This window comes from Xenopus laevis, chromosome 2L (genome assembly GCF_017654675.1).
Source record: "Xenopus laevis strain J_2021 chromosome 2L, Xenopus_laevis_v10.1, whole genome shotgun sequence".
NCBI lineage: Eukaryota > Metazoa > Chordata > Amphibia > Anura > Pipidae > Xenopus > Xenopus laevis.
Genome location: NC_054373.1, coordinates 179,360,323 through 179,380,736, shown reverse-complemented (window position 1 = coordinate 179,380,736; position 20,414 = coordinate 179,360,323). Strand labels below are relative to the sequence as shown.

At 40.4% G+C, this 20,414-nt stretch overlaps 1 protein-coding gene across 1 annotated transcript in view; it reads left to right on the top strand.

The window, feature by feature from the left end:
• Positions 1 to 20,414, top strand: part of LOC108708763 (NADPH oxidase 4-like) — a 49,210-nt gene that overhangs the window by 16,540 nt on the left and 12,256 nt on the right. The window contains exons 3-6 of the mRNA XM_041581308.1: positions 2,896 to 3,006; positions 4,260 to 4,344; positions 13,647 to 13,744; positions 19,739 to 19,766. Coding sequence (XP_041437242.1) covers positions 2,896 to 3,006; positions 4,260 to 4,344; positions 13,647 to 13,744; positions 19,739 to 19,766 — 322 coding nt within the window. The remainder of the gene's footprint in view (positions 1 to 2,895; positions 3,007 to 4,259; positions 4,345 to 13,646; positions 13,745 to 19,738; positions 19,767 to 20,414) is intronic.

The following is a 20,414-nucleotide window of genomic DNA, read 5'->3' as shown; positions in this document are numbered from 1 at the left end:
CGAAAAGTATCATGTACTGTCTCTTTAAAAATTCAACTTCAACCATTTGCTGTCTAAAACCTGCAGAATTCCTGTTTTCGCCTATGGAAGACCACCTAGAACCTACTTGGAATCAATTGGTGGACTTTGAAAAATCTTCGAATCGAAAGCGCTATTATTTCAATTTAATTTCAGTTGGTCTTTTTGAATTAGAATTTGAAGTTTTTCAAATTCGAAATTTGACGCCTTGATAAATCTGCCCCTAAAGGTGGCCATACACGGGCCGATAAAAGCTGCCGACAGACCAAGTCGGCAGCTTATTGGCCCGTGTATGGGGGCCCCCGATGGGCTTCCCCGATCAAGATCTGGCCGAAAGTCGGCCAGATCTCGATCGGATGGGATTAAAAATCCCGTTGGATCGCGGGCGCATCTGTTAGTTGATGCGGTCCCGCGATCCGACCGCCTGTTTGCTAGGATCCGATCGTTGGGCCCTAGGGCCCACGATCGGATCTGCCCGATATTGTCCACTTCAAGGTGGGCATATCGGAGGGAGATCCGCTCGTTTGGCGATATGGCCACCTTAAGATTCATTAGCACTTTCATCGTGGGTGCAAACAGACTCAACTTTTTGTAAATCAGCCCCTAGGATGTAGATTTAAGCTCACATAATGGCCGGAGAGAAAAAAAGTGAAAAAAGTCACAGGGGTAGGTTTACTAAAGAGCGAAGTGGCTAACGCTTGCGACCATCGTTGCCACCAACAGGGACATCGCCAGTTGCAGGCACCAATTCGCTAGTGACAAAGACCATTGCTAGCGGTTGTTTGCACTCTATTGCCATGGCGACTTTTCAACCTGGAGAACTGACGTTACTCCGCAAATTCACTGAAGTGCGGATTTTACTGAACGTTACCTCTTTCGCCAGAGTTGCCTTTGCCACCTCACTATGAAATGCTCATACAGCCGAAGTAACGCTAGCGAAAAGTCGCCAGTGTTTGACGCCCGGGACAAAACTCTGCATTTTAGTGAATTAATATATTTGTAGTGTGAAGCTGAGGCTGGAGAAAATTCGCCCGTTAGTGAATCTGCCCCATCGATGGGATTCAAATTGAGATGAGATCTCACAGTTTATCACTGTATTTAAGTCTATGGGGAAAAAACTTGAACTGAATTTGGAGGAACGTTTTTTTCTCCATAAATTGAATCTCGTCCATGAGTTTTCACGTGATAAACTATGAGATAAATTTTTCTCACTTCATTTAATTTGGCCCTATGTTTTGTGGATCACTTACTAACTGGCTGACTGGGCATTGAGTTCTAGTTAAAACTGCTGCGCCTAAAACTGCTGTAGTCTTGAGCCGATTGGATCAAGCTGAAGCCCAAGTAGGTATCAGTCAGGAATGGAGACAGTTACATGGGCCAATGATCTCAGTCATGAAAAAGCTGAATGGGAAGATAGTGTACACTTGTTGCATGGGATTCCATTAAAGGATAAGTAAACCTTAAAAATAAGTGAATGTAAAATTGATGAGGGTGTTATTCTAAGCACTTTTGTAATGTACATTTATTAATTATTTCTATTTAATTCCAAGATATTTAAAGGGATACTGTCATGGGAAAACATGTTTTTTTTTCAAAATGCATCAGTTAATAGTTCTGTTGCAGCAGAATTCTGCACTGAAATCCATTTTTCAAAAGAGCAAACAGATCTTTTTATATTTAATTTTGAAATCTGACATGGGGCTAGACATATTGTCAGTTTCCCAGCTGCCCCCAGTCATGTGACTTGTGCTCTGAAAAACTTTAGTCACTCTTTACTGCTGTACTGCAAGTTTGAGTGATATCATCCCCCTCCAGCAGCCTAACAACAGAACAATAGGAAGGTAACCAGATAGCAGCTCCCTGACACAAGATAACAGCTCCCTGGTAGATCTAAAAACAACACTCAGTAGTAAAAGCCATTCCCACTGAGACTGATTCAGTTACATTGAGTAGGAGAAATAACAGCCTGCCAGAAAGTAGTTCCATCCTGTGCAGGCACAAGTCACATGACTGGGGGCAGCTGGGAAACTGACAATATGTCTAGCCCCATGTCAGATTTCAAAATGAAATATAAAAAAACATGTTTTCTCATGACAATATCCCTTTAAGGTTACATGTATTATTAACATCAATGAATTTTGTTACAACATCGCCACCTGCTGGTCAGTTTCCCACCAGTCTGACCACCAAGTAGTCAAGGAAATTGTCAGGAGAAAGAAAGAGGCTGCTCTGATGTTCTTCTGCTTAGGAAAGATGTGAGAAAGGTTTCTAATTTTTTTCCTAAGCAGAAGAACATCAGAGCAGCCTCTTTCTTTTGTCCGCCTTTGAGTTAACTTTTAGAGTGATATTCTGAAACAATTTGCTCTTGTTTTTCATTTTTTGTTATTTGTGGTTTTTGAGTTATTTAGCTTTTTATTCAGCAGCTCTCCAGTTTCGCAGTTTCAGCCATCTGGTTGCTGGGGTCCAAATTACCCTAGCAACCATGCAATTAATTGAATAAGAGACTGGAATATGAATAGGAGAGGCCTGAATAGAAAGATGAGTAATAAAAAGTAACAATAATAATAAATGTGTAGCCGTACAGAGCATTTGTTTTTTTAGATGGGGTCAGAGACCCCCATTTGAAAGCTGGAAAGAGTCAGAAGAAGAAGGCTTATACTTTAGAAACTATAAAAAATAGATAATGAAGACGATGGAGAAGTTGCTTAGAATTGGCCATTCTATAACATACTAAAGTTAACGTAAAGGTGAACCACCCCTTTAACCTTATCCATTTCTATATCCATATATATTGCCTAATACAACCATTTAGTTGAGGAAATTGTCATCTCGCTTTCAGTGATTTCTGTGTCTCTCTCATTTTCTGTATTTGTTCAGTTAGGGTTGTGTGTGAGCCGAGCCTCCGCGTCCGTCCTCAACCTCAACTGCAGTCTGGTCCTCTTGCCCATGTGCCGCACTGTCATTGGCCTGCTCCGGAGACCCAAAATGGTAAAGATTTATTGGTTAATCTATGGCATTTTTGGTTTAAGTTTAATGTGAAATGTATTGATACAGGTAGAGGATCAGTTATCCAGAAACCTGCTATCCAGAGCTCCAAATGACAGAAAGCCCATCTCTCATAGACTCCATTTTATCCAAATAATCCAGATTTTTTGAAAATGATTTATTTTTTCTCCGTAACAATAAAACAGTACAGGTATGGGATCTGTTATCCAGAAAGCTCCATTACAAAAAGCCCATATCCCATAAACTCCATTTTAATCCACATTTTTAAAAATTATTTCCTTTTTCTGTGTAATAATAAAACAGTAACTTGTACTTGATCCCAACTAAGATATAATTAATCCTTATTGGAAGCAAAACCAGTCTATTGGGTTTATTTAATGTTTACATGATTTTCTAGTAGACTTAAGGTATGATGATCCAAATTACAGAAAGATCCTTTATCCAGAAAGCCCCAAGTCCTGAACATTTTGGGTAACAGGTCCCCTACCTGTATACAGTGTTTAATTTATTAAAGGGCAATCTTCACTAAACTGATTTTTCTTTATGATGCAATAAATTTAAAAATAATTCCAAAAGTGGTCAGCAAAGTTAATCCTCAAAACAAATGAATGTAAAATTGCTCAGAGCGCTCATCTAAGCATGTTTTCAATTAACATAACTTTTATTCTACTTTTCAAGATATTACCAGTTCAGAAAACTGCTACTCGAATGAATTTGCAAATAACAGAGCCACATGCTGTACATTTTAGTCCGACAAGCTACACTCGACTGAAAATCAGTTTAGCGAGTAAAGCAATGTCTTGTGATGTTGTTCCGCATAGAAGAGTCAAGTGATGTCTCTCTGGTGAGTTCTAAGCAAAGCAAAATCACGTGACCTTTCTCATGAAATCAATTTTCAGACGACTGTGGCCAGTCGGATGAAATGAACAGCAGGCGGTGCAGTTGTTTCAGATTCATGTATATGTTAGCAGTTTAAAAACTTCAAGTATAGTCTAATATCTTGAAAACTAGAGAAAAAAAAATAAACTGTAAAAATGAAGGACACTGAGCAATTTTATATTCATTTGATAAAAAAAACGGTCAGGGTGGAGGGGCAAGGAGCAGGTCTGGCTCGGTGGGGCGGGGTAGGATCGTTGAGGACCAAGGCCCACCATTTCTTTTTCAGTCCGACCCCATGTAGAGATTTATATGGGTTTATGGTATCTGTGACACACATCATTTTTCTCTTTATAAAGGTCTGGAGCAGGAAAACCAGAAGGATGTTGGACAAACACAGAACATTCCATGCTGCTTGTGGCTTCGCAATATGTTTATTTTCTGGTATGGACTTTTCTTTCCATCATTTTTTCCCCATTTTTATCTTGTGAACGCACTGCAAATAATTTAATTATTATTATTATTATTATTAATAATAATAATGACATGTATTTTTAGAGCGCCAACATATTGCACAGTGCTGTAAAATTAATGTGCTTATAAATAAATCCCGTGAATTACATACATAGAAGATACCGAGTTACATACATAACGACCAGTTCTGGTACAAAAAGGTGAGGAAGGCACTGTGTAAAAGAGCTTACAATCTAAAGGGGAAGGTCAGAAATAAGCAGGTAAGAGATGTAGCATATGGTTTATATATGGTATATATGATATTGCATTTAGTAGCTAAACAGAATGAGGGTAGGCTTCTCTAAATGACTCAGTTTTAAGAGATCTTTTGAAGGCAGAAAGTTTAGGAGAAAGTCGGACAGACTGTTCGAGAAAATTCCAGAGGAGGGGTGCAGCCCTTGCAAAGTCTTGAGAAGGTAATGAGAGAAGAGTTAAGGAGCAGTTCAGTAGAGGAGAGTAGTAAGCAGTTGGGTGAGTATCTACAGAGGAGTCCAGAGATTGTCTCGTACGGCTCTCTAAATTCAGAACAAGTGCTAGGCTCCCTGGTCAATCTTCTGCCTTTAACAGCTGCTTTTGGCTTTGGTAGGAGCCCTCAGCTACTCAGATGCCACCAGATCTTAAACTTGAGAGGAGCCAAGTAAATGTTCTGAACTGGCACAGGGGCACTTATGTTAACAAGGTTGGATGGAAGGCAACAGTTCAAGGAGTAGACAAAAAGCATAGTCAGGCAGGCCCGGGTCCGTACAGACGGAGTTCAAACAGGGTCAGACAGGCCGGGGTCGGTACAGGCAGCGTTCAAGAGTAGTCAGGCAGGCAAAGGTCAATATCGGCAGAGTTCAGAATAGTCAGACGGGCAAGGGTCAGAATTGTTTGAGTTCAAAATAGACAGGCAGGCAGGGATCAAAACAGGAATATAAACAGACTAAACACTTCCCAGGAACTAATGAGTTAGACCTAACAACGGACAAAGACTTCTAACCCAAAGCCCCTTTAAATAGTTTAAATCTCGTGCCAACGTGTGATGACGTCACCATGCTCGGTGCGTAAAATGCAGAAGTGCGAGCTGCGAGCACCATAGGAACATTGCACTAGGAAGAGGCAATCCCGCCGGCCCACTAGTCCACCAGGGTATGTAACAAAGCTTCTGATGAAGTGACATTCAGTCATGAAACGCGTAAAGCTGGTTCCCCTGCCTGCTCACATGTTGTGTTTTAATATGGAGCAATAAAGAATTACTATTTTATAGAAGTTCGGTTTCCCCTATTCCTGTTTTGAGGATGCCTTCCATACTATCAAGTTTCCTCTGAATGTGTACGTCCGCAGCCAGAGCGGAGATGGATGGTGCATTCCGTCATCAGGTTATACAACCTCTCTATCAAGTGCTACAATGGCGTTCGCCCTCACGCTTCTCTGTTACAGAGATGTAGGGAGGGACTTTGAATGTCAGGGTCATTAGTGTGAATTTTATTCTGAAAGGTAACAGAAGCCAGTGCAGGGATTGGCAGAGAGGCATGGTAGAGGAGGAGCGGTTGCTGAGGTGTATGAGCCTCATGGAAGTGTTCATTATGGACTGGAGAGATGACAGTTTCTGGCAGGCCAATTAAAAGAGAGTTACAGTAGCCTAAACGTAAAATGACGAGAGAGTGAATAAGAATTTTGGTGGCATCTTGGGTGATAAATGATGGTATTTTGGATATGTTCCTTAGGTGGAAGTGACATGATTTAATAAGTGACTGGATGTGAGAGTGAAGGACAGGGCAGAATCTCGGATAACCCCAAGGCACCGGGCCTGGTATTTTATACAGAACTGTAAGCAGTAAAGGGATGTTTACCGATGAATTAACACAATTGTTTGGCAGTATCTACTTTAGGAATATTTTGTGTTTCTCATTTAGACACAACTCCGTTATTTCAGTGGTCACTAGTAGATCCACCAATTGGAAATATCCAAATGAAACATTGAAGAGTTTTGCAAAGGCTTTACTTGATTCACTGCAGTCATATTTTTAGTTTAAAGGGACACTGTCATGGGAAAAAAATTTTTTTCAAAATGAATAAGTTAATAGTGCTGCTCCAGCAAAATTCTGCACTGAAATCCATTTCTCAAAATAGCAAACAGATTTTTTTTGTATTCAATTTTGAAATCTGACATGGGGCTAGACATATTGTCAATTTCCCAGCTGCCCCTGATCACTGAGACACATTCAGTTACATTGAGAAGGAAAAACAGCAGCCTGCCAGAAAGCATTTCTCTCCTAAAGTGCAGGCACAAGTCACATGACCAGGGGCAGCTGGGAAACTGACAATATGTCTAGCCCCATGTCAGATTTCAAAATTGAATATAAGAAAATCTGTTTGCTCTTTTGAGAAATGGATTTCAGTGCAGAATTCTGCTGGAGTAGCACTATTAACTGATGCGTTTTGAAAAAAACATGTTTTCCGATGACAGGATCCCTTTAATGTCTCTTAAACCCTTTTCTTATCATCTTCATCGTCCCGAACATACCCCTCTCTCTCTCTGCTCATTCTGTTCGTCAGCAAACAAGATGTGAGGTTGACATTAGAGAATAGAGCAGGTGGGAAGAATTATAAGTAGGAAAAAAGAAAATAATTGCCATGGAAACAGTCATTGTCAAATTTACAATTACACCAAAGACTTTTATTTCTTAATCATAGGTTGTACCATGTGTATATATATATATATTTTGTTTTTGGATTTGAATGTAATTTTTCTTGGAAAGTTACACAACGCCTTACTGATCACCGGTTTGTAAAATATTATTATTAATGTATCTGTATTTTATGCATGTTTTAATGAAGCAAGAAACTGTAATTACTAATTATTAATATGGCAATAGTGACCATAATATTATATAATTTAGCGGGTTATTTACTAAAGCACGATTTTTTTCTAGTCAAACTTTTAGGGGCAAAAACTAGAATTTTTTGTGAAAACCCCCCCCACAATTTTTTCAAGATTTATTATACCCCGATGCTGCAAAAAGCCAGAATCTGAAAATCTTGTATCTCGAAACGGTCAAGGTCAATTGAAGATATCGTTTTCTGCACTGGGTTTGGCCCAATAATCCAAAAAATATGGGGTTTTCAGCGATAACCCTAAAAAATCGAGCGATTTGGGTGTAAACTCCGAAAAAATTTGCATGATTCATGTTTTTGCTCGATTTATAAATAAATGAATAATGAAAAATAAGGTAAAATTGTGGATGGGAGTTTAGTTGAGCTTTCTTTATTAAAAAAGTGATATAAAATCAGATTTTAGTAAATGACCCCCTTAGTGTTTGGTGGTTGAAAAAGAACTCATACAATGGGTCATAAAAAGACTCTAAATTATAATTGTAATGTAATTGTAATTAAACCGTAACACCTTAGGCACCTTGTATCTTCTTTTCTCTTGCCAATTTGCACCATTCTTTCCTCCATTATTCAAGTTATGCTGATTTTATACTAGTATGGGATCCGTTATCCGGAAACCCGTTAACCAGATAGTTCCAACTTACGGATCTCCAATAGACTCCATTATAATCAAATAATCCAAATTTTTATAAATCATTTCCTTTTTCTGGGTAATAATAAAACAGTCGCTTGTACTTGATCCCAACTAAGATATAATTAATCCTTATCGGAAGCAAAACCAGACTATTGGGTTTATTTAATGTTTATATGATTTTCTACTAGACTTAAGGTATGAAGATCCAAATTACAGAAAGATCCATTATCCAGAAACCCCCAGGTCCCGAGCATTCTGGATAACAGGTCCCATACCTGTTCAACGTTCATCTTTTCTCGACCAACTTTTTGTCATTTCTTGTCCCTGCTGCTGCTGCTGCTGCTCTGCTTCACTCCTGGGCAATGACTTTTAGGGATGTAGCGAACTGTTCGCCGGCGAACTAGTTCGCGCGAACTTCGACTGTTCGCGTCCGCCGAATGTTCGTGAACGTCGCGCGACGTTCGCCAATAGGCGTTCGCGTCAAAAATCGTTCGACCATTCGACCATTCGATTCCTTCGATCGCTAAAATCGAAGGATTTTCGTTCGAATCGAACGATCGAAGCCATTGGATTGAATGAAATCATTCGATCGAATGGCTTCGATCGTTCGATTCGAACGAAAATCCTTCGATCGAACGATTAAAATCCTTCGATCGTTCGAATCGAATGATTTTCGGATGTTCGAAGTTCGCGAACAGTTCGCGAACTGTTCGCATTTTTTGCCGGTGTTCGCGAACGGCGTTCGCGAACACATAAACGGCAGTTCGCTACATCCCTGATGACTTTAAAGTGATAGTGACACCTCTAGTTTTGTGCTTAGATCTCTACTTTGATGGCAATAATAACTATTAATCACAAAATGATTGATGTAAACCCACAATCTAGTAAAATATATTGCTTTAAAAAAACACTCCACTTCCTCATATGTAGAAGGATAATACTCCCTGTAGGGGGCGAGTACTACTGCTTTCAGCCTCTCTTATCTCACACCCACTCCTGCAAAAAATAAAAGCCTCCTCTTTCAGAATATCTCCTCTCCCGCACTGCTCAGGTTTGTTTGTTTTTTTTTTCAGATGGTGCTTTAAACTCATTCCCTCTTACTAGGTCATATATGCGTGTCCCTTTCCTGCCCGTTTGAATTTCCTGCACTAATCACCCTTTCCCCCACTTTAGACCGGGCAGGGGGCGGGGCCGTGTCATATAGGGGTGTGCCCGTGACATAGAGGGGCGGGGCCATGACAGATTGGCCGATCGCCATTTCCTTATTTGGAAAACTGGGCAGGATGTTTTGACCCGGGCAGCCCTTCCAAATACCAGGCTGTCCGGATCAAAACCAGACCCGGATTTGTAAGGCCTGGGCCTAGGGTGGCAAAACTTTAGGGGTGTCATGCCGCCCAGCTAATTCCCTAAGGAGCACTGGGGACTCAAAGCTCCCCAGTGTTTGGATGCTTGAGAGTGCGGGTCGTGTGGGGAGGGTCCGGGCGGTGCCAGTGATAGGAACATGCTGCGGCGGGCGCACAAGAAGCGCCCGGCACTGCGGCCTTGGGGCACTGCCTCCCAAAATCCAGCCCTGGTCAAAACCAGACAGATGCCAAACCTACATCTACTCCGGCTCTGGGGATTAAAACATACCTCCCAACATTTTGGAAGTAAAAAGAGGGACAAAAATTTTTTTTCCGCACGTAGCGCAGCAATTTTATGACCACACCCCTTTCTGTGGCCACACTCCCTAATTACCATGTTTGTTTTACAAAATTTGGCAGGTTATGAAAGTTTGAAAATATTTCTCCTTATCTAAACTGTGTTTTTGTGTCTCAAAATTGTTACAAAGTATCTTATTTGCACCTGTTAGCTGTTCTGGGCTCTCTGCTAAAAGCCAATTAAGTGAGAAACTTTGTTTCTTTTTCTGGCTGTTCAGTGCAGAGAAAAGAGAGACTTTCCAGTACAAATGAGGGACTGTGGGTTGAGCTGTCAAAAGAGGGACTGTCCCTCCGAAAAAGGGAGAGTTGGGAGGTATGATTAAAAGGTTAATCTTAAGCAGTCCTGGCACAGATCATTCTGTTTTTTTGCAGTGAAGGCAGGCAAGGGCCACACATAATGAAGTAAGACAGAATAAGTTAAAAGCACCATCAAAAAAATGAGCAGCACAGAGCGGTGCAGAAGAGGAGTTTTGCAGTGCGGTGGAGCAGCGGAGGATTGTTATTGTATAGTCACATACCTGAACATGAAAGGAAGAAGCTGTACTGTGATAAGGACCCTGAGTGCCATTCAAGCATTTAACTTCCGGCCTTGCAGCTCTGATTGACGAGCCCCTAGGGGCCATAAGAACTTTGTCGGAGTCCGGCACTCTCTTAAAGGAGAAGCGACCTATGTCCAATTTACATACAAAGAGGTCACATTGAGGAAAATGTTCTAAAGGACATATTGGCATATTTTGAAGAATTCAATTATGCTAAAATCTGAGAAGTGTCACTATCCCTTTAAGAGTGCAAATCAAGTATTAAATTAACACATTCCTTGGCCTATTTAGCTGCCTTCGCGTTTCCAGAAATATTAATTTGCAACCTATCTATACTATTAGCTTCCCCCAAACTCATTTTGTCTCGTATAGTCCTTCCCTGTCTCTTCTTTTGATTGTAATCTATTCCAGGATGAATTCTTCTGCTGGATCTGCAGTCTTATCGGATGCATTAATTCCCTGTATTTATTACACCGACGAGGTATTAGCATGTAGGAAAGGGAGAGGGTTTCAAGGGAGGACAGTGTAATCCTGCTTCTATTTACACTTTCTGCTGTGCGCAGCTTAAACGGGAGACTATTTTGTCAGCCTAATTACTCAGGACAGTAACAAGTTGCTCATGTGATCGTGAAGAGTGAAATAATAAAGAAGTTTCTAAAGCAATGGCAAGCGTAGTGATTTTAGAGAGTTCTCACTTTGTTGCTGTGTTGGAAATGATACAGGAGGCAAAGCACTCAACATTTCCATGTTTAAGGGGTAATGGCACACACATATTTAAAATCACTCCATGAGAACCATAAAACCATGAAGACTTCTCTGTCAGTAGGTGGAGTTCACTTGAGAAGACATAGACAAGCATTGCTGACTGATCCCAACCCACCAACTGTAGGGTCTTCCCTGGTCAAGAAAATTGCACGAGAGGAAAGACCCAAGAGGTCCATAATGTGTATTGCTATGCTTCTCAAATATAATTTAGTTTTCCAGTGGATTCTTCTATATCTACATGTCTAACCTGGTCAGTGAGTTTCCATTCAGATGAATGTGGGAACAGTGGTTCTTCTGAGAGGACAAGTCAAGGTGTCCTTGAACCATTACCCTAAAGCTGCCGTCAAGCAATGCCAACCTTTACTACTAACTCTACTATTGTCCAGGCCACAATTAAGAATGTCTGGGAGTGTGCTAAGTTGGGGAGATTTCAGATCTATTGGTTTAAAGGCTGTCTGGTTCTATTCTGGAATACAGCATTTGGTCAGACTCCCTTTATCATATAACAAAGACATATATATATCATATGTCATTTACATAGTTCCAAGAACATCTAGAACAGACTGGTGGGTGCAGGGGCCCCTTGGGGGTGCGGGGGCCCCTACCATGCCCCCACACCCCCCTACAGTGGTCCCTGCCACTGTCCTCCCTCAAGCGTGCGTAAATTAAATCTACCCTCAGCGCATCGGGGGGAGGGAGATCATCGGTTTGGGGGAGCACCGGCAGGGTTCGGGTCTGGGCCTGCAGTGCCCACTGGGTTTTTCCCGGTCCCCAGTCCGACCCTGAGAACAGCACTTCATTTTTCATTCCAATTAATTATTTCCCAAATATGATCCTTGGGATGGGTTTGAGTTTAACAACCAGAGACTTTATTGTACCCTCATAGCCAGGTCCGGACTGAGAATGAAAATAGGCCCTGGCATTTCAGGTACACAGAGGCCCAATCAGCCCATGCAGAGGCCCAAACAGCCTCCACCAGCCCACTAAATAGTGACTTTCTATGGGACCTTATAGCAGCCTCTCTGGCATTTGCCAGAACCCACAGATTGCCAGTCCGGGCCTGCTCATAGCATTTCAATAGGTAGAAACAATTACCTGTTGCCTTAAGCTGCTACATCAGCTACGGTAATATGAGGCTTCCTGATCTCATAATGTTATAGAGAAGTTTCCATTTTTAAAGTTAAACTGTGTTTATGAGTTGCTAGGGTTTAAGTGAAGATTGGCTTAACAGGTGGCCAATGGCAAGTTTCACGGAGTATCCATATTCCTTCTCAAGTGGTACAAATGCTTAACTACTTGTTAGTTAATTCCATGGGAACTGGGTAGATATTAACCTTAGTGGAAGCAACGGTAAAATATTAAGCTTGTGGGTAATTGACTTACCCTTGGAAGGCATACCTAGGATAGTCATTAGTTGATATAGTAAGACATTGTCAAGTCATTTACATTTTTGGAATGGTAGTGACATGTTGAGGAACTTGAGAAATTCTACACATTGTTCTGGTTTGTGAATATACTTAAATGTTTTATAGATCTATTGTTTAAAATAATTCATACATCATCAGAGAGTTTAGTATATATTCCTTCCTTATCAACCGATAAGTCCTAAAGGTGCCCATACATTTTCTGCTTGACCAACTGATCTAAGAAGCCTTTTATTTATTTTATTATTATATTACCTTGATCTCCCCAAAACATCAAACCCTACTGACAGCTAATCTGTAGGTCACAATCAATGCCAAGCAGCAATTACAGGTATAGTATCCGTTATCCGTAAACCCGTTATCCAGAAAGCTTTAAATTACGGGAAGGACCTCTCCCATAAACCCCATTTTAATCAAATAATTACATTTTTTAAAAATTATTTCCTTTTTCTCTGTAATAATAAAACAGTAGATTGTACTTGATCCCAACTAAGATATAATTAATCCTTATTAGAAGCAAAAACAGCCTATTGGGGTTATTTAATGTTTAATTGATTTTCTAGTAGATTTAAGATATGGAGATCCAAATTACAGAACAAATTCCATATGCAGAAAACCCCAGGTTCCGAGCATTCTGGATAACAGGTCCCAAAACTGAGGATGTATATATGAAAGTATAATGAAATATAAAAACCAAGTCCCTAGTAGACATTTATATCACACTCCACAGTGAATGTGATGAGGCAGGCTGTATAGACTTTATTTGGCCACCACCTGTAAGATCAAACCAAGCAAAGACCCGCTCAGTTTGGTGACTAGGTCAGATCAGATCTTTACATGTATAGTCAGCTTTACTCCTATTTTATATATGTTATTTTATAGACCAGAGGTCTCCAACCTTTTTTACACATGAACCACATTCAATTGTACGAGTTGAGGAGCAACACAAGCATGAAAACTGTCCCTGGGGTGCCAAATAAGGGCTGTAAATTGGCTATTGGTAGCCCCTATGTGGACTGGCAGCCTACAGAGGATTCTGTTTGGTACCAGGTTTTTATGTAACCAAAACTGGCCTCCAACGCTGGAATTCAAAAATAAGCACCTGCTTTGAGGCCACTGGGTCCAACAACCAAGGGGTTGGTGAGCAATATGTTGAGCCACTGGTTGGGGATCACTGTTATAAACTCACCGTTAGCATTAGAATGGAACTTGGCATCTACCATTGGAAGTCAGATATTTTATGGTGCTGTGAAGTTTACTATGAATAGCATGTGACTTGTATTCCTGGTTTTTGCAGCTGTACATGTTGGAGCTCACGTGCTCAACGCGGTGAACTTTTCAGTGAATTACAACCATGAATTTACTGTGTTAAATGTTGCACGCTACAAAAATGAGGTAGGTGAATTGTTAATGTGTGTTTTAACTTCTTTGATGCATTAATATCGATGTCGCACCATGGCATTGCTAATATAGGGTTATGGCAGACAAGTCTTGATGATCACTACAGGGGAAATGTTTAGTGACCTCTAACCCTTAATGATGATAGATGTGGAAATTGAGTATCATACAATGGTTTCTCCACCCATTTGATTTCCCCCTAAGATCAGAATATTGGTGCAATAGCCAATATTAATTAAAAAAATCTCCATTATCGTGGGGGACAGGCTGAGTGTAGACACGCTAAAGCCCATAGGCCAAGAGATGTCTACATACTTAGTAACATAGTAAGTTAGGTTCAAAACACGTCCATCAAGTTCAACCTTTTAAGTTTATATATAACCTGCCTAACTGCTAGTTGATGAAGAGCAAGGCAAAAAAACTCATTTGAAGCCTCTCCAATTTGCCTCAGAGATGGGGGGAAATTTCCTTCCTGATTCCAAGATGCAATGGGACCAGTCCCTGGATCAACTTGTACTATGAGCTATCTCCCATATACCTGTATTCCCTAAAAAGCCACCAACCCCTGCAGAAGAGGAAGAGAGAAGAAGTCACTCATGTTGAATAAAAGGAGACTGGGACAGAGTCTAATAATGGGCCAAGGTCTGGGCAGGCAGCAGGCAAGGCTGAATCTCATAAAAAAGCCAAAGTTGGAGAAGCAGCAGGCAAGGCAGGATCCAATAAACATGCCATATATCAGAACCAGAAATGTATACAACAAAAAGAGCATTGGACAGGGATTTAGGAACCAGGACAGGAACTCAGGAACCAGGTAGGGAATCTGAAGCTCAATAAATCATAGTAGGATGAATCTCAGCTTAGAAGTTTAATGACCAAGCAACTGCTAATAGGTTGACACAGGCTTATTGTAGACCCCAAATTAAACAATTAGGAGCAGCTGGTCTAAACTAAGAGGTGGATATCACAATGTCAGAATTAAAAGACTTATTAGAGCTATTAGAACCATTCAAAAGGGCACGTTCACAAACCTCCTTGTGGCTCAACAGAAAAAATGAGGTCCAGGTACAGTTATGGGATCCATTTTCAGGAAACCCATTCTACAGGAAGGCTATTTCCTATAAACTTAATTTTATCCAAATAATCCAACCTTTTAAAAAACGATTCCTCTTTGTACTTGAACATAACTAAGATATAATTAATCCTTATGGGAGGCAAACCTATTGGGTTTATTTAAATGATTTTCTAGTAGACTATGAATATCAAAATTACAGAAAGATCCATAATCCGGAAAACCTCAGGTTCCAAGCATTCTGGATAACAGGTTTCATACCTGCACATGGGTAGGTCCTTATAACTATTTATGTTTCACTACCATGAGCAGTATCTATTTTTGTACCCTTGTATTCCTTATGCATTAATGATTCCCAAGCCTACGGTATTCACTTACGTGCCACCCACCTCCTGCCCCTTCTCTATGCAGTGCTGCAGAACATAGACAGTGATGCATTTAAAGTGTGGTGCAACCTTTTCCAAACCATTGTAGAAATCATGAATCAGGTTGCAACCTGCAAATTGCATCTGGGTTTGGGTCAAAAGTGCAAAAGACAGAACACAACAATATAAAATATAGTTTGCAACACCTCTGACTATTTTAATGAAAAAAGTCCGACCAAACCATTGGACCATATTTGTTATTAATTTTATCGGTTTGGGGACAAACACAGAAAAAAATCAAGTGAAAATTCGAATCGTACAATTTTTTCAGATTATTTCCCCGATACGCTAGGTTTTTTTCGGACTTTTTCCCCCGAATCCCTTGATTTTTCTGGACTTTTTCCCAAAATTTTTTCAGATTTTGTCTGAAGAGCTCAAAATAGTCGGATTCTCGGGCTAATTCCAGCGCAGACCACAGAAACTTCCAAATAAGATCGGGAACCCTCCCATTGACTTGTATACAAACAAACATAAATATTCATAGGGAACCTGGAGCCCTAAATTAAAAAAGAACTTCCCTTTGGGCTCCCTTTAAAACATCTTTGTTTGCATCCAGGGTCATCCTTTCTAGTAAGAAACCTGGGGGTCATGTCTTCTATCTTCTCATCGCAACAATTTCTTTCCATCTAAATAATTAGAGTCAGAGCTACATAGATGGTCTCCATGAAAGAGGTTGAAGAACTTGCTCCCTTGATTCTCCTAGAATGGAGCAGGTGCAGCGGAGATACAGGAACATGTCGAAAAATCATTATAGATGGAGACCAATAACAGAGAAAACAGTAGCAAAAGTATTTATAAAAATGATAAGTTGTTTATTAGGACATGTTAAGCCTCATGCATTTCGTGCCAATGGGTACTTACTTATAGTTCCCATTGGCATGAAACGCGTTAGGCTTAACATGTCCTAATAAACAACTTATCATTTTTATAAATACTTTTGCTACTGTTTTCACTGTTATTGGTCTCCATACCATAATGATTTTTCTAACTTTGACAACCCGTAGACTGGGGTTCATGTAGTGAGATGCTACTTCTCTCAAGACCTTTTGAAATTTCATTTAAAACATTTTAGAAACAGAACTTTACACTGTTCACACTCATTGGTTGGAGATACATGTTCACTGTTTGCGGAAGGGGGAGGTTGGCGGCACATTGGCATTCCCTAGAATGGAGCTGGTTTTCTTTTAGAATGCACAAACTGGGGAACACATAGTGATATAAATGCAGGGTTACCTTTAACCCACGTGAGCAATGTTCTGCACCTTGCATCAAAGCACTGCTTGCACCAATAGTATGTGCACAGCATGGACCCTAAGTGGTGCAAAATTGCAAAAGGCTCTAGCACTTGTACTATGGGTAAATGAACCCATGCAGATTTAAAGGGAGTATTTGCAATGCATTTCTGGAGCTTAGGGGGGCCTAATATTAATAAGTTCACTACCAGGTAACCATAATACAGAAGGGACCGCTCTAATAATCAATTGCAGCAATTGCACATGCTTCACTTAATCATTTAAAGCTTGAGACTCAGAGTTGGAGGCTTTGGTTTCCTTTCTCATCAGTCCTGACAAAGCCACTTCTTAATTTACATGGGTTCAGTGATTACTTAGGATCATATTTTCCAACGGAAGGACCCTTATTGAACGCACTTAGCTTACCCAGTGATAATACTTTGGATGAAAAGTTAATCATCACTACCTTTGGCACTTGCTTCATTCTTTCGATGTCTGGATCCAAGTTTCCCTTATATAGAAAATTAGCTTGTTTAGTGCTTGATGGTCTGACATTGGATTAGGGTCTCCAGCTTTCTGTTATAGGAAAGGAGGGCAGGCAACTACGTCATGGGGCAGGGCTGTGACATCACAAGGGTGGTCCAGTGATATCATGGGGCAGGGCTATGGTGTGGCAATGGGTGATTGGTCAATTACAGTGTCAATCTAGGCAAATCCTGCCTGGTCTTTCAAATTTGGAAAACTGGGCAGGCAGTTTTAAGCTAAACAGCTCTTCTGTCCAGGTCAAAAGCTGACAGCTGGCAACCTTACATTGGACACATATTCCTGTGGCAACGAAATTTACCATTGGAAGTGCTGCTGTCTGGGCCAGTGAGCTGCATTCCCTCCTGATTTTCTGTGTCTGCTACTCTGGTGTTGGCTGGACTAGTATTTTGCTGTTGGCATTGGTGCTAATGAGGAAGACAGTACATGGAGTCAGGAGATAAGAGTTGGAGGATACAGAATTGTGATTGGATGACTGAAATTTCAGCTCAGTATCTGTCTGCACTAAAAAAATCCAGGGGACCGGTTTGTTTACACTGGCAAACTTGCTCCTGAGCAGTGACCCATAACAATCATCATATTTTTGATTTCATTGTTTTACTTGCAACTGAATGAGCAAGGCTAATCCCTGGGAGGTTACTAAAAACTGATACTTGTAAAAAAAAAAAAAGTTTCACATTTTCATGATACTGGTTCCTATTACATAGTTATAGTTTCATAGTTAAATTGGGTTGAAAAAAGACAAAGTCCATCAAGTTCAACCCCTCCAAATGAAAACCCAGCATCCATACACACACCCAACCCTACTTTTAATTAAATTCTATATACCCATACCTATACTAATTATAGAGTTTAGTATCACAATAGCCTTTGATATTATGTCTGTCCAAAAAATCATCCAAGTCCCTCTTATAGTCATTAACTGAATCCGCATCACAACCACAACCTCACAACCTCACTGTCCTGACTGTGATTAACCCCCTACGTTGCTTCAAATGAAAGTTCTTTTCTTCTAGTCTAAAGGGGAGGCCTCTGGTACGGTGATCCACTTTATGGGTAAAAAGGTCCCCTGCTATTTGTCTATAATGTCCTCTAATGTACTTGTAACGTGTAATCATGTCCCCTCGCAAGCGCCTTTTTTCCAGAGAAAACAACCCCATCACATCACAATAGGAGACTAAATAGCAATGACCAGGAAGCTCATGATCCTCCTGCCAGATAGTCAATGGCACGTTCACCTGTAAGGCTTATGCTGCATGACTTTAGGCCTACTGTGCCCTAAAATCAGACCACCACCTCCCATATATTTAAACTGCAACTGCCTGAAAGCACTACCGCTGTATAGTAAAAGTTCAGGCCCATTGGGTACAGGTATGGGACCTGATAACAAACATCCCACCCAAAGCCCATGTGCCATAGCTCAAAATAAAATAAAAATAATTAAAATTTTTTTTGAAAAAAGTATAGTGTCCACAAAATAGCAATATGAATACAGGTATGGGACCTGTCATACAGAATGCTCAGAACCTGGGGTTTTCCAGATAAGGAATCTTACCATAATTTGGATCTTTATACCTTAAGGGGCCGATTCACAAAGGGTCGAATATCGAGGGTTAATTAACCCTCGATATTCGACTGGGAACATCGAAGTCGAAGGATTTTAGCGCAAATAGTGCGATCGAACGATCGAACGATTATTCCTTTGATCGAACGATAAAATCCTTCGAATCGAACGATTCAAAGGATTTTAATCCAACGATCGAAGGAATATCCTTCGATCAAAAAAACGTAGGAAAGCCTATGGGGACCTTCCCCATAGGCTAACATTGAGTTCGGTAGGTTTTAGTTGGCGAACTAGGGGGTCGAAGTTTTTTCTTAAAGAGACAGTACTTCGACTATCGAATGGTCGAATAGTCGAACGATTTTTAGTTCGAATCCTTCGATTCGAAGTCGTAGTCGAAGGTCGAAGTAGCCACCACCTACGAAGTAGCCCAAAAAACACTTCGAAATTCGAAGTTTTTTACTTCGAATCCTTCACTCGAAGTTAGTGAATCGGCCCCTAAGTCTACTAGAAAATCATGTTAACATTAAATAAACCCAATAGGCTGGTTTTGCTTTCAATAAGGATTAATTATATCTTAGTTGGGATCAAGTAAAAGGTACTGTTTTATTATTACACAGAAAAAGGAAATTGTTTTTTAAAATGTTGATAAAATTGAGACAGTAGTTTGGAGCTTTCTATATAGCAGTTTTCTGCATAATGGATCCTATACCTGTGCCTTTTAAAAAAAATCTACACCGCATGTTTCCACCGTACAGAACAGCATTTAGCGATGCTAAACTGTAAAGCAGAATCCTTCACAAGCCCCCGTCTGAAAGGCAGGACAGATACGATTTACAGCATCACATAATCGGAATATTAAATAAAAGTGCTAAATTGGTGGCTGTTCCTTTTCCTTATTACTGCAACTGAGCTCAACGCTCCTCTTAACACTCCTTTTTCAGGAGGCTCATGGAAAAAACAACTCTCGTCACATTCTTTATCCCTGAACTGATGGAAGATTGAATTCCCGAGTGTCAGATAAATGAAGATTCATAAGCTGAAATGAGTCATTTGTCGTTCACTAGAGTGTTGTTGTGCCTTAGTCATTTTGTTCAGGCCGTTTAAAGAATTCAAGACTTGCTTCTTCATTTGAATATATTTCATGTGTTTTCATTTCAGGATCCCAGAAAAATCATCTTCACTTCTGGTAAGTCTAAATCTTTTCTAAATAACATTACAGAGACCTTGTGCTCTTGGGTGGGAGAATCACTTTCCCCATTTGGCTGTTCATTTTAATGGAAACCTTCTGTTTTGCATATAGACCACCTTGGTCTTGGTCTTTTGGTCTTCCATTAAAAGACCACCTTTTTTTAATGGAATGTTTTCATGACAAGTAGAGAGACAGTCTCAGGTCCAGTTACACGTAGCAACCAATCAACATGTAGCGTTTATTGGTCTGCTGGGAAAATCAGGAAAGTTCTACCAATGTGTGGGGGCATCAACACACCAATGCAGTCCTTACTCACAATTTCAAGCCTGCCCAATAGATATCTGGCCAATTTTCAGCCAGATATCAATCATACAGGAAGTTCCAAGGCCAGTAAGAAGCCAACTTGGTCAAGAGGGGTTAGACACGGAGGGTTGCACTTTTATACTGTTCGCAAGCCCTCTCTGCCCTGACCAAAAACAGATTATTCAGAAATAGGGAAAATGCCCATAATGGAACACACAACACAATATTTCAGGTCAGCAAACTGATCCTTCATCAAATGATGGAACAGACCTGAGGGTGTCTATGAAGGGTTTTGCTCATCCAGGTCTTGGTATATCTAGTAGAAGTCAATCATGCAAGACG